General features: G+C 47.7%; 1 protein-coding gene across 6 annotated transcripts in view; it reads left to right on the plus strand.

Annotated features, from left to right (window-relative positions):
- Dus2 (dihydrouridine synthase 2) overlaps positions 1-11,756 on the plus strand; it is a 67,262-nt gene extending 55,506 nt beyond the window's left edge. For all 6 annotated transcript variants that reach the window (XM_031341259.1, XM_031341260.1, XM_031341258.1 and 3 more), the window contains 7 exons: positions 2,835-2,921; positions 4,569-4,737; positions 6,682-6,803; positions 8,312-8,461; positions 9,794-9,881; positions 10,929-11,002; positions 11,216-11,756. In XM_031341259.1, the coding sequence (XP_031197119.1) occupies positions 2,835-2,921; positions 4,569-4,737; positions 6,682-6,803; positions 8,312-8,461; positions 9,794-9,881; positions 10,929-11,002; positions 11,216-11,453 (928 nt within the window). In that variant the 3' untranslated portion in view covers positions 11,454-11,756. The remainder of the gene's footprint in view (positions 1-2,834; positions 2,922-4,568; positions 4,738-6,681; positions 6,804-8,311; positions 8,462-9,793; positions 9,882-10,928; positions 11,003-11,215) is intronic.
- The last annotated feature ends 1,732 nt before the right edge of the window (positions 11,757-13,488 follow it).

A 13,488-nucleotide genomic window follows, 5' to 3' on the forward strand; every position in this document is an offset into this window, starting at 1 on the left:
TTTTCTTCCTTCCTTCCCTCCCTCCCTCCCTCCTTCCTTTTTTTCTTTCCTTCCCTCCTTCCCTCCTTCCTTTTCTTCCTTCCTTCCCTCCTCTTTTCTTCCTTCCCTCCCTCCTTCCCTCCTTCCTTTTCTTCCTTCCCTCCTTCCCTCCTTTCTTTTCTTCCTTCCTTCCCTCCCTCCCTTCTTCCTTCCCTTTCTTCCTTCCTTCTACCTTCCCTTCCTTCCTTCTTTCCTTTCATCGTATTTTTAAAGTGCTGGAGATTATATCCAGTGTCTTCTACAAGCCAGGCAAGCGCTTTACCATTGAATGTTTTTGGTTTGGTTTTGTTGTTACTATAAAGTCTCTTAGAGCCAGACTAGCTTCACACTTGACACATGGCTGAGGCTGGCCTTGAACTTTTGATGCTCTTGCCTTCACCTCCTAACTGTTGGGCTTACAGGCATTCACCCCATAGCTAAGTCTTTCTCTCTTTTTTTTGGAGACGGGTTCACTCTACAACCTAAGCTGTCCTGAGCTTTCAGTCCTTCTGCCTTAGCCTCCCAAGTGCTGGGATTACAGGGATGAGCCACTACACCCAGTGAATCTCATTTCTTTTTCACTTCATTGAGCACTGGCTTCTCCCTTGAATGACCCCAAGCAGATGGCTTTTCTTTTAAAGGCACTGCCTTTCTTTCCTGCCCTTGTTGGACTGCAGCTGTCCCAGCTTTAAACACTTCTTGTATCTGTAGCTCATCTATTCTCTATTGGGAGCTGAGTCTGGTTTTTTTTTTTTTTTTAAAGATTTGTTTATTTTATTTTATTTTACTTTATTTATTTATTTTATTTTATTTTATTTTTAGTTTTTGAGACAGGGTTTCTTTATGTAGCCCTAGCTGTCCTGGAACTCACTCTGTAGACCAGGCTAGCTTCAAACTCAGAAATTCGCCTGCCTCTGCCTCCTAAGTGCTGGGATTAAAGGCATGTGCCACCACTGCCCGGCTTGATTTGTTTTATTTTTAATTGTGTGTGTGTGTGTGTGTAGGTGCTTGCAGAGACCAGAAGAAAGTATTGGATCCCCTGGAGCCCCTGGAGCTAGAGTTCCAGGAGGTTGAGATGCTGGGTATGGTTGCTGGCGACTGAACTCCAGTCCTCCCTAAAAATAGTATGTGCTCTTAACTGCTGATCCATCACACACACACACACACACACACACACACACACACACACACACACGAGTGCGAGTGTGCGTGAACAACCTTGAATTCATGGCAATCCCTTGTCTGTCTGTCTTCTGTCTTCCGAGTGCTGGGATTATAGGCATAGGCAATAGAGCCTGCTGAGTCAAACTGTTTCTGAAGGCTGCTGTCTCCCTGTCAGATTGGCTTCCTGTGCCAGGCATGTCCCTTTTTTTACATAATCCTGATTAATACACTTTGGCTGACATTCCGAAGTTTTTGGGGGGAACTGAGGGGTTTTATAGGAATAGCTCAAGTTACTGCTTATGCCTATTACTAAATTTGGGGGGTATATTCTGAACAACATATGGAGCAGTAAAAGTGGAGTCGCCTAGATCAAAGCTAGGAAGGTTTGGAAGTGACAGATGCACATGTACATACCTACTGAATGCCTTGTTGAGGCAGTGGGCTTTAGCCTCAGTAGTGTGATTTGAAATCCCAGCTCTGCAGCTTTCTACCTGTGCATCCTTAGGGAAATCACTTAACCTCTCTGATTGACACATTCCTCATTGGGCAATTAATATAATTTCTGCTTCATAGTTATTTTGAAGCTTTTATGAGATTGTGAATATATAGCTTTGCTGTATTTTAAGGAAATCCTTTCTGTGAATTAAGAATACTTATTTTCGGGCTGGTGAGATGGCTCAGAGGTTAAGAGTACAGACTGCTCTTTCAAAGGTCCCGAGTTCAAATCCCAGCAACCACATGGTGGCTGTCAACCATCCGTATACTTACATATAATAAATAAATAAATCTTTAAAAAAAAAAAAAAAAAGAATACTTATTTTCCCAAAAGTTGGAGGCAGTTAGAAGACTGACTTGGAGAGTTTAGGGAAGGACTTCCTGACCATCAGAAATTCAGCAAATGCAGCTGTTTAGTTCAGTGTAAAATTGGCTGCCAAGGATGTAAATCATCAGAGGTAGAGCTGGGTTGGCAGGCTCTTCTGAGAAATCAAAGAATATATAGCCCAGGAGCTTCACTCAGGCAAGAACTGGCTCGTCATCTCTCCTGCTTGTCTTCACACATAGCTTGGCCCGGCCATCACTGTAGCATGCCTAAGATTTGCTTACTCATGCACAGGAACTTTTCCCTGTTGACCTTGGTAGGAAGGAGCCCTGGGTTATGTCCTGCTTCTCCTGTGGCTTCTCGTGAGGGTCATGATCTGTGGCGGCCCCTGGAACAGGGCCTACCCCATGTCAGGTGCTTCTCCCAAAGATCAGCTGTGCAACTTGGCCTCAGCACAGGCAGCTGTGTGGGAGTGGCCAGTCTGAGCAGGGGCAGCTGTTCTAGGTCCCTGGGGACAGGCAGGGCTGGGACTGTAGGAGCAGCATTTTTGAGACACTGTCTCTTATTTCTGGCAGAGGCCAGGGGAAGCCAGGGAAAAGCAGTGTGACCTTGGGAAGCAGGCCACCCACATTGGCCCTCTGTAGCTGTGCCCAGTCTTCAGACGCCTGAGAGCTAGACCAGATCAGGGAGGCCATTCCCAGCAACCTGTCCTAGATTACCACGTAGCTGTCTGATCTGCTGGAGGTTCCATAGGAAGGATAGTAGAACTTCAGGAATGACCTGGCCTTGGGCTCTCAGCCCTCAGGCCCCATCTCTTTTCTTTATCTTTAAGGAATCGCGAGGAGCGGCCTCAGCACCCAGTCAGCTGTGAAGTTATAAGAGCCATTGCTGAAACCCTCTCCATTCCTGTCATAGCCAAGTAAGCCCCATTTTTCCTCGTTTACCTTATGTACCACTCATTCAGAAAACACTTATGCAAATGTAGAAAACTGGGATGGCAGAACATGGAAAACTGAAACAAGCCAGGCATGGTGGTGCATGCCTTTGATCCCAGCACTGTGGAGTCAGAGGCAGATGGATCTCAGTGAGTTTAAAGTCAACCTGTCCTATATAGGCGATCCAGAACTGACAGGGCTGCTTAGCAGTTAAGGGTATCTGACACCACACCTGACAGTCTGAGTCCAGTCCCTGAGAGCTGAATTCTGCAGTCTGTCCCCTCACCTCCACTTGGGCCATGTCATATATTCCCCCCATCCCCAACCGACCAAATAAATGTAAAAAAGAAATCCTCAAAAAGTAATCAAAAAGGAAAAGGGAAAGTGCAGCAACCATGTAAAGTTAGAGTGAGGCCAGCACTGACATTTGGAGCTAGAGCTCAGGGCGTTCTGATGGTGCCCTAGGCTATGGGGACGAATGGTTGCAGAATCAGTCCTAGGGCAAGATGATGTCTCATCTAGAGTTAGGAATGCAAGGGTCAGGAGTCCGTATGAGGAGTCCCAAGCTAGAGCTCTTAGCAACAAGACTCAAGGAATATAAGTCAGGTAGAAGAAATCCACACAATGACCAGGTAGTACACATCCTTGATCCAGCCCTTGGGAGGTGTGGAGGTGTTCAGGTGGATCTATATAGAAAGTTTCAGGACAACCAAGAAAATACAATGGGATGCTGTCTTAGAAAAAGGAAGGATGGAAAGAAAGAAGGAAGGAAAGAAGATGGATGGATGCCAGGTATAGTGGAGCACACCTTTAATCTCAGCACTTGGAAAGCAGAGGCAGGCAGATCTCTGTGAGTTTGAGGCCAGCCTGGTCCAGGATAGCCAGTGCTGTGTAAAGAGACCCTGTCTCATAAAAGGAGAGAGGGTGGGGGAGAGAAGAAGAAGGAGAAGGAGAAAGAAGGAGGAGGAGGAAGAAGGAAGAAAAGGAGGAAGAGGAGGAGGAAGGAAGAAAAGGAGGAGGAGGAGGAGGAGGAAGAAGGAAGAAAAGGTAAAGGAGGAAGCGGAGAAAGAAGAGGAGGAGGAGGAGAAGGAGGAAAGGAAAGAATGGAAGGAAGGAAGGAAGATCCAAACAAGCATATTATTCTCGGTGCTACAGACACTTGTGCTAACAAGTAAGAGGTCTTGATGAGCCCCCAGAAACTTACTAGTAAGACTTGAGGAGCTTGGACATTGGAAACAGAAGTATTTAGGAAAGCTGCCTCTGACTGGTGGGACTAAGGAGCAATGGATGGGGAGGGGTTCTCAGAGAAAGAAATTTTAGAGGTGGCTTGCAAAACTAATATCTCAGTTTTAGTCATACATCTTCAAATATTGTGTGCCTTTGGCCACTATTTTGGATAGTAAGGAAGAAAAGTGAAACTTTAAACTTAAACTTAAAAAAAAAAAATCTCTTGAATGGCTTTGTGCTCCTCACTGAACAATGGGCTATGCTTCATCACCACTTAGTCCTGATAGTGGAAGGGCCTCGGCCAAAGCTTACTAATAATGAACGGCAGATGAGTTCTGGAAACACTGGTAGGTTCCATCATGGGATTCTTTCAAGCCCCCCCACCCTCCCATTGTTTTTTTTAGTGGAGGATCTCACGACCACATCCAGCAACATTTAGACATAGAAGACTTTCGACAGGCCACAGCTGCCTCCTCTGTGATGGTGGCTCGAGCAGCCATGTGGAACCCCTCCATCTTCCTCAAGGACGGCCTTCGTCCCCTGGAAGAAGTCATGCAGAAGTACATCAGATATGTAAGTCTCCGCACCTTTCTTTTACTTCTTAGTTTTAACATGGAGGCTCATAGCCCAGGCTGACCTCCAGCTCCTTATTCTCCTGCCTCTGCTTCCTGAGTATTGGGATTACAGCCATATGCCACCACACCGAATCTGAGAATAGCCTTTTCTTCTCACTACGTGTGGGTGGTTATGCTAAAGGATTTATTTATTTATTTATTTATTTGGATGAGTTCATCAGGTACAGCCCCGGGATGCTAGGATTCTGTACTGGGCTGCAAGTGTACAGGGTGGAAACAGTGAGCTGTCCTCCAGCTCCCCAGTGAGATGGATTTGAGCAGAAGTTCCAGCCCTTCCCCAGGGCAGTTTTCCACCTTCTTTTTCAGTCCCAAATTTCACTCATGCCTAGGGTTTCCTATGCTCTCCTCAAGCTGTGGCATTCAGGTGGTCTTCTGATTGTTAATTAAGCTGGGCTGGTAGGATGAGGCCTGCGTCCAGTTCTGGGCAGCTTCTGTCCTAAGGCCTCCTCCTTTCCCTAGTGCTGCAGCCCAGCTCTTGGCTCTGGGTGTCCTGGTAGGCAGGGAAGGGCTGGAACTTCTGCTCAAATCCAACTCACTGAGGAGCTTGAAGACAGCTCACAGTTCCCACCCATGTACACGCTCAACCCAGTATAGAATCCCAGCATCCTTAAAGAAATCCTTTAGCACAACTAGCACATTCATAGTGACTAAGTGAGCTACGGGAAAGGGCTTTAGCGCAGCCCAGGCCAGCCGTCCCACTCCTCTGGCCACCTGGCAAGTGTGTGTCCGAGACAACAACGTGTTGAGCAGTGCTGAGCCTGCTTACTGGGTGAAAGGTGATGCTATCACTGTTGTCCTTCGGCTGCTTCCAAGAGGGTGTGTTGTCATGGAGAAAGGGGATACCCTCAAGCATCAACATGGATGCTTCTAGTCTGATCAGGTACTTTCTGGGCTAGACAAGCTGAATCATGGTCCTGCCCCTGGCCGGGACTTACCCACTTATTCCATACTTTCTCCTGAGCGTGCCATGGCACTTTCCTAGGTACTGAAAGCAGGCCTAAAGGAGATGCTACAACAGTGTGTGTGGGGTGGTGTGGGGTCTGGTGGGGTGGTTGGTGAGTGCTTGAGGTGGTTCTGTAGGCCTGTCCACAAAACCTTTATCTACTGCTGCTATCCTGCCCTACCCCTAGCTGGGTGAGCATCCATAGTATTATTTCTGTTAAGTCATCTGGCTTCCCTGGGCCTCACTTCTCAGGCTGTAGAGTAAGGTAACCACTGTACCTATCTTTTTATAGATATTCAAGTTGATAAATACTGTGTATGAAAATGCTTAGTAGACCACCCATGTAGGGGAAGTTGAAGAGAGGTTTGTCAAGATGTTGATCCTGGTTGTAAGGAATAGAAATCTTACCCCAGTCCTAGGGCTAGATTTCCCCTGCCAAAATTTTCTGTGTTCCTCTCCCTGCCCTGGAAGATGCTCGGCATTTGTTTCTCTGTGGTACTCTGTGCCTGAAGCATGGCTTGGTTGTTTTTTTTTTAAAGATTGATTGATTTTTTTATTTATATGAGTACACTGTAGCTGTCTTCAGACACACCAGAAGAATGCATTGGATCCCATTACAGACGGTTGTGAGTCTCCATGTGGTTGCTGGGAATTGAACTCAGGACCTCTGGAAGAGCAGTCAGTGCTCTTAACTGCTGAGCCATCTCTCCAGCCCTTTTTTATACTTTTGTCCCTCAGTCAGGCTGCCTAAGTGGGCATGCTGCTCCCTTAATCTTTGTATGACAGGGGGAGGAACAGATAGCAGGGTGGAGGCAGTTCACACAGGCACACTGTCAGCACACTTCTAATGCCCTCCATCTTACAGCCCCTTTCCTTCCCCTGGGAAGCCACCATAGCATTTGCTGGTAGCCGGTGGGCTCATGTTAGTTCTCCTCTCAGGCGGTGCAGTATGATAACCACTACACCAACACCAAGTACTGCTTGTGCCAAATGCTTCGGGAACAGTTGGAGTCGCCCCAGGGAAGGCTGCTTCACGCTGCCCAGTCTTCCCAGGAAATTTGGTAAGAGTACAGTGGTCCTTCCAGCTGTTCTTGCAGACTTGACCCACACTTGACCTTGATCCCAAAGATTTTGCTGAGGGATGTATATGTGTGGGAGGGGGTAGTTGCTTTGCTTTGTAGAAGATAGTACTGTCACAGCTTTGAAACCTTCCATTCTTCGACTATTTTAGTAGCACTTTTGATAACTAGGGTACTGTCAGAGTAGGACAATGTCAAGCTTAGGGAACACAGGTCTCCTTAAGTGTGAGTACTTGTTCTCAGTTTTCAGCTTCTCAAGAAGGTGATTTTTGTTACTGTTTTTTTTTTCTTTTTGGTTTTATTTTTTATTTGTTTGTTTTAAGATAGGGTCTCTCTATTTTGTCCAGGCTGTCCTGAACTCCTGGAGGAAGGTAAGAGATAGGCCTGGGAATTCCTGAGGAAGAAGTATTTCTTTTAATGGGCCTTTTGCATGCCAGGCTAAAAAAACAAAACAAAACAAAAAAAGTGGTCAATAGAGACGAGGGCTTCTGGGTGGTGGTGGCACATGCCTTTAATCCCAGCATTTAGGAGATAGAGACAGGTGGATTTCTGAGTTCGAGGCCAGCCTGGTCTACAGAATGAGTTTCAGGACAGCCAGGGCTACAGAGAAACCCTGTCTCAAAAAAGAAAAACAACAAAAAACCAGGTGTGTGTGTGTGGGGGGGGTGGGCAGGCAAGGATGGGATGTAGGGGAGAGAAATTGAGAAGGGGGAGCTTTAGAGCTTTTGACAAATGCCTACTTCCATTATACTAGTCAGGGAGGCTGTGTCTTGGTCCTTCTGATCTTGCAGCTTTAAATCATGAGGTTAACACCTGGAGGTCTCTGACAGCTTAGCCTCTCCCAGCTCTTTCAGCCTTCTGTCTACTGTCACCATAATTCAGGTTTGAGTCCTCTGTCTTAAAGGCCTTTTCTCCTAGCATTGGTTGTGTGTACCCTTCTTCCTCTAAGGCTTTCTGGATCATACTTGCCTTCAGGTATCCATGAGAAGGGATGGTGTTAGAAGGGAATGCTCTTCCAGAAGCCTTCTTCTGTCCTCTGCTTGTACTGCTGGTTCTGCCCCTATCCTGTGAAGCAGCTCAACATCAGGAATCAATCAGTCCTCAGCCTTTGTCTTTTCCTCCCATGTGCCCACATGAAGATAATAGTATGTCCATCCCAGGATAGGTCAGCTCTGCTGTGCTGGCTTGTTGGAGACATCTGTCTGTGTGGTCATTATTGGGAAAGAGCTGAGAGTGGTGGCGGAGGGGTAACCTCTGGAATCCTTTTTCCTCTAGCACAACCTCCCTCAAGGGTTCACACTGAAAGGTTCACATTCATGCTCTCCTTTGCAGGTCAGGTGATGCCAGGGTGTGTAAGCCATCAGTACCTCCTGATGATCAGACCCTGGTAGAGTTCTGAGATATGTAGTATGGGAGTTTTGTGGGCTCCTGCAGTACCCCTGATTCTGATGTACTAAAGTTTCTATCCTGCTCCACCTCTTTCTCTATAGTGAGGCCTTTGGCCTTGGCGCCTTCTATGAGGAGACCATTCGGGGGCTCGATGCTCGGCGAGCTGACCTCTTGGCCAAGACTCCAGAGGCAGTTGAAGAGCCAGCTGAAGACACCTCTGGCATCATTAAAATGGCTATCAGGTTTGACCGGTATGTTTGCAGTATATCCAGGGCAAGTTGCTTTGGGGTTTTAGTGGCTATTATATGTTATAATGTCAAGCTTAGGGACCACAAGTCTCCCTAGTATGGACATTGGTCTTAATTTTCAGTTTTCCAAGCAGGTGCTTTTTATTAGTGTTTTTGTTTGTTTGTTTCATTTTGAGACAAGGTCCCTTTACATACCCATGCTGTCCTGGAACTCATTATGTAGACTAGGGTGACTTTGAACTCACAGAGATCCACTTGCCTCAGACTCTATAGAGTCAAGGTATGTGCCTCCTCAAGGATTGTATTTACGGGAGGATCTCATATAGCCCAGCCTGACCTTGAACTTACCATGTAGCTATTGATGACCTGAACGCTTTACCTTCAAAGAGAAGGTGCTTTTAGGGAAGATGGTAGTTCCTGAAGCCCAGGCAGCACTGCTGGGGCATATTTTTCTAAGACAGACAGAACTGAACTCCACTTTTTTCCTGACCCACTTCTTTCTACAACTTGAGACAGGGAGATGGGTCTTTCTGTTCCTCAGAATCTGTGCTTTTCCCCTGAAGCTCTTGCCTCTACTTGACTCTGTATCCCTGTTCATTCCCTGCCCCTCACCAGGCCAGTAGGCCCTTTCTCTGCAGAAGTAGCTCCAGTTTGATTCTTTCTCGAATTGTGACTCAGCTTTGAGTGGTGCCTTCATTCATGTCCCCTGCCATCTGGGTCTGAGCCTTCTCCAGTCTCCAGTACCCAGACCAGGAGCCAGTCTTATCTGGCAAGGGCTTGAGGTGGGGTTAAGTGGACAGCTGTTGGGCAGTCATGTGCCAGAGGGAGCTCCCAGTGGAAGTTGGAACATGTCCCTCTCTCCCTGCCACAGACTCTGAAGCTAGAGTTTATTGTGCCTGTAGCAGAGCAGATAACCTTGACACTCAGCAGATGGGATCACAGTGGGTACTAAGCTAGAGCACTAAGCCCGCTGTGTGGTCACCTCCCTTCCTACTTCCACCCATTCCCTCAGATCTGGCCTTGAAAGGCAAAGCAAACCTTTCCTGGCTGTTGAAGGCTGTTTCCCAGCCTGCCACTCAGAGAACTTGGAGTTCTCACATATATGCACTCATTATTATGCTAAGCATGGAGAAGCCCATCTTTCCTTTAGATTAAAACCTAGGATGCACCTGCAGGTGGAACAGGAAGGGAGCGGCTGCAGAGCCTTGGGCAGCAGCCTGATATCTGAGTTTCTCCAGTTCCTGTACCACCTACCAGTGGCTGATTGGTGGCTCTTGCCAAGACATAGAGTAGAAATGGCAAATGGGCCTTAACTGTTTCTTCTCCTTTTCCTAGGAGAGCATACCCACCCCAGATTACCCCCAAGATGTGCCTGCTGGAATGGTGTCGGAGAGAGAAGTTGCCACAGCCTGTGTATGAAACGGTGAGTTTTTCTGGCTGTTGCCTGTCTGGCATCCAACCCCAGTGCCTCTTACACCATCCTTGTAGTACATTCACAGTTCATCCTCAGCACCAGGCTTCCTGGGTAGCATCTGAACTTGTTGTCCGTAGATGTGTGTAAGTTGCTACTAGTAGGGTCCATTGCTGATAGCCCCTTACCTCCAACCTTGGGCTTGTTGTCCAGTTCTGGCCCATGTATCTTTGGGGTTGGGCTTCAGCCAGTGGGGCACAGAGTTATGCCCACAATAGGGACCCTGGGGTGGAGACCTTGAGGTTCTCTTGCTTTGCTTCCTTTGATCCCCATGGCCTTCTGGCCTCCAGACTTACACTTTCTGGGCCTTGTGTCCCTTCTACCAGAGTGACTTTTGGAAAACAAATCTAAACGCTGACTCTTTTGTTCAAGTTACCAGCTCCCCAGAACACAAGACCCACCCCCAAATACTTCCTGTTTCGTCTCTTCCACTCAGCTCTCTACTTCAGCCACACGGCCTGATCCCTTCACCAGATGTACCTTTTTTGCCCCCACACCTGTTCCTTCTCAGTCCTCTGCCATCTGGTGAACTCCTTTCTGCTGGGAACTGGCCCACATAGAAGTCAGTGGGCAGAGGCCCCATAGTCAGGTGCAGATAAGGGCCCTTTGCTTAGTTCAGTGACAGAACTTTGACACACTTGATATCATTGTCAATTTGCATAACTGCCTTTCCCCCTGAAAGATGCAGCAGGTACTTTCCTGCATGGGCGGGGCATGTGATCGGGGAGCCTCCATTTGACTTAAGTTTAGAAGTTCTAGCCCAGCAGTTGTGGTGCACGCTTTTAGTTCTAGTACTCAGGAGGAAGCAGGTGAAGCTCCAACTTTGAGGCCAGCCTAGTCTACAAAACAAGTTCCAGGACATCAAGGGCTATACAGTAAAACCCTATCTCGAAAAATACAAGGTCGGGAAGGGGTGGGGGAAGTCTTCTTTTGTTTATGTGGTCAGCATGTGATGACACAGGTGGGCAGTCTTCAGTTTCCTTTGCTCTCTGCACCCAGGTTCAGCGACCTATAGATCGAATGTTCTGCTCTGTTGTCACTGTTGCGGAACAAAAGTACCAGTCCACCTTGTGGTAAGTTCTCATCAGATGGAAGGAGATTGTAAGTGTGGGGATCCAAGTCTACTTTGGATCTGTGAGACTTGGGTGTATTGTGTGTGAGAGCATCCAGTGATGACCCCTCTTAGCAGTTTACCAGAATCTCTTCAAAGTGTTTGTAGGCTTGGGGCTTCAAGGCTATAGTCCTGCTGTTTACCCTCTCCATTAATCCTTGCTTCATTTACCCAGGGACAAGTCAAAGAAACTGGCGGAGCAGACTGCAGCAGTTGTGTGTCTGAGGAGCCAGGGCCTCCCTGAGGGTCGGCTGGGTGAGGAGAGTCCCTCCTTGAACAAGCGCAAGCGAGAGGCCCCTGACCAAGACCCTGGGGGCCCAAGAGTTCAGGAGCCAGCACTACCTGGGGAGATATGCAAGAAGCCATTTGTAACCTTGGGAAGTACCGAAGAGAACCTGCTGGAAGGCTGCTGACCCCTGCACTGGTTGGCAGTGCTTGGGACTGACATGAAGGGGCTATGGGTGCTGGGATCTAAACCATGAGCCCTTGGACAGTTTGCTTGCCCTTGACATGTGAACCTAGAGGTCTTGGCCCAGGCCATCATTCTGAAATAAGTGCCAAGGAATGTCCAAGGGTAATACTATCTCTCTCATATGTCTGATAGCTAAGCCAAGTTCCCAATGATCTGAATGTTTCTTTGAAAAGGAGGTTTTTAGGCCTCACTTCCAACTTGACATTGGTATCGTGCAATAAAGACAACTTTGACTCACACCCAAGACCAACTGCTTCAACCTTACATCCTGACATAATCTTTCTACTTCTACCCTCAGTGCAGAGCTGGAGCTTGCCAAAGCATATGGCTTGTATGTAGGGAATGAGTGGACCACTGGATTTTGGTGAAAGCTGGAAAGGACCAAGAAAACCATTTTAATGAGGTGTTAATTTTCAGTTGACTTTCCCAATGAGAGGTCTGTAATCTCAGAAAAACCAAGAGTATCTGATATCTCATAAAGGACCAACGCAAGCCTAGTGGACTTGGTGGGTGATGGGCCAGGAGTCTCCTTTATGCCTTACAGCAATTTGAACTCAGACCTGATGAAGTGCTTGCTCAGGACAGGGAACACCTGAGGACTGCTGATGGTGGCAGTTTGGCTTTTGTCAAATACAGCCATCACAGCTCACTCCCCCCTCCCCGCCAAAGTCCCACTTGAGGTGAAAGGAAGTGGTAGATTCTCTTTAATTTCCTCCTGGCAGCAAGAAGCAAACAAATAGCTCCCACACATTTATTGGGGCCTCCTCACTCCCCTACTGGGAGGGGTGGCCTGACCAAAGGTCCCTGCCCTGCCCCACCCCCGCTTCCTCTGCTGTAAACAGGGTGTGTGACCTTCCTTTTGCCAGGGTATATGGGGGTAGGATTCCCCTCTAGACTGAACCTTTCTTTCCTACAAGTCCCTGAGGACAGCCTCACGGCTTTGTGGCAGCTTGCAGCCCCTGGCCCTGAATGTCTCTGAATCAAAGGCTTAGTGGCTTAGGCTTTGCCTATTCCAAGGCCACCCAATGCTAGCTCTTCTTTGTTCAGATAAAGTTACCATGCTCCCAGAAGCCTCTCAAAGCCCCTTGCCTTTTACCCTGGGGTAACTCACTTCTGGTCATCTGCCTCTTAGTGGAATCAGTTGTCTTCTGCATGTGTGAGGCTGGCCTGTGATGTGTACTGTGTGGCTGTGTGTTTCTACACCCGTGAAGCTGGCCTGAGATGTGTATTGTGTGGCTGTGTGTTTCTACACATTGAGAGACTGCCTTAACTTTTCATTCTACTGCTGTCAGCGTTGGTGTCCCACTAAGAAGGAAGATAGTATTGGTCTGATCTCAGCCATCTCAATTTAGAAAGTTTGTATCTAGATTTGTTTCTACTAAACATGTCTTAAAAATTCCCCCTTTACCTTTTCTTGTACTTGGAATAGAAATAGAAAGACCAAGACCCCCAGAGGACCTCTTCCTCCCAGGCGTGCTGGAACAGGATTTGGAGGACAGAGCATCAAGCGCAGTCTAAGTGGCCATGGGCATTGATATCAAGCCTCTTTTTCCCACTAGTGTGGTTTTCCTGGGGCATCTCCTTTCCTGGCAAGGTCAGATTCATTTTCCCGATTCAGGAAGCAGAGAAAAGAGTGCTGCTAAGATTCAGGTGGCAGTGAGGTGGGTGGGAGGAGCTCTAAGGACCCTGGGGAGAGGCTTATAGCCAGCTGAGGAGGGCTGGTTAGTATGTACCTAGTGATGGGGCATAGCTGGCAAAGATCCTGGGTGAATGTGTTAGTCCTAGTCCTTGCAATTTGTTCATTAGCATAGCTCCGTGATTTCTGCTATGGACTCAGTGACCTGTCCTAAGATCTGGTACTGACCGAGAGACCTAGTCAAGCCTGAAGGCATCACCTCTCCATATCTACCCTCAGAATAATTCACTTAAGAGTTCCCAACCCCGAGTAGTGGTGGCGCATGCCTTTAATCCCAGCA

This window comes from Mastomys coucha, unplaced genomic scaffold (assembly GCF_008632895.1).
Source record: "Mastomys coucha isolate ucsf_1 unplaced genomic scaffold, UCSF_Mcou_1 pScaffold22, whole genome shotgun sequence".
NCBI classification, from domain to species: domain Eukaryota; kingdom Metazoa; phylum Chordata; class Mammalia; order Rodentia; family Muridae; genus Mastomys; species Mastomys coucha.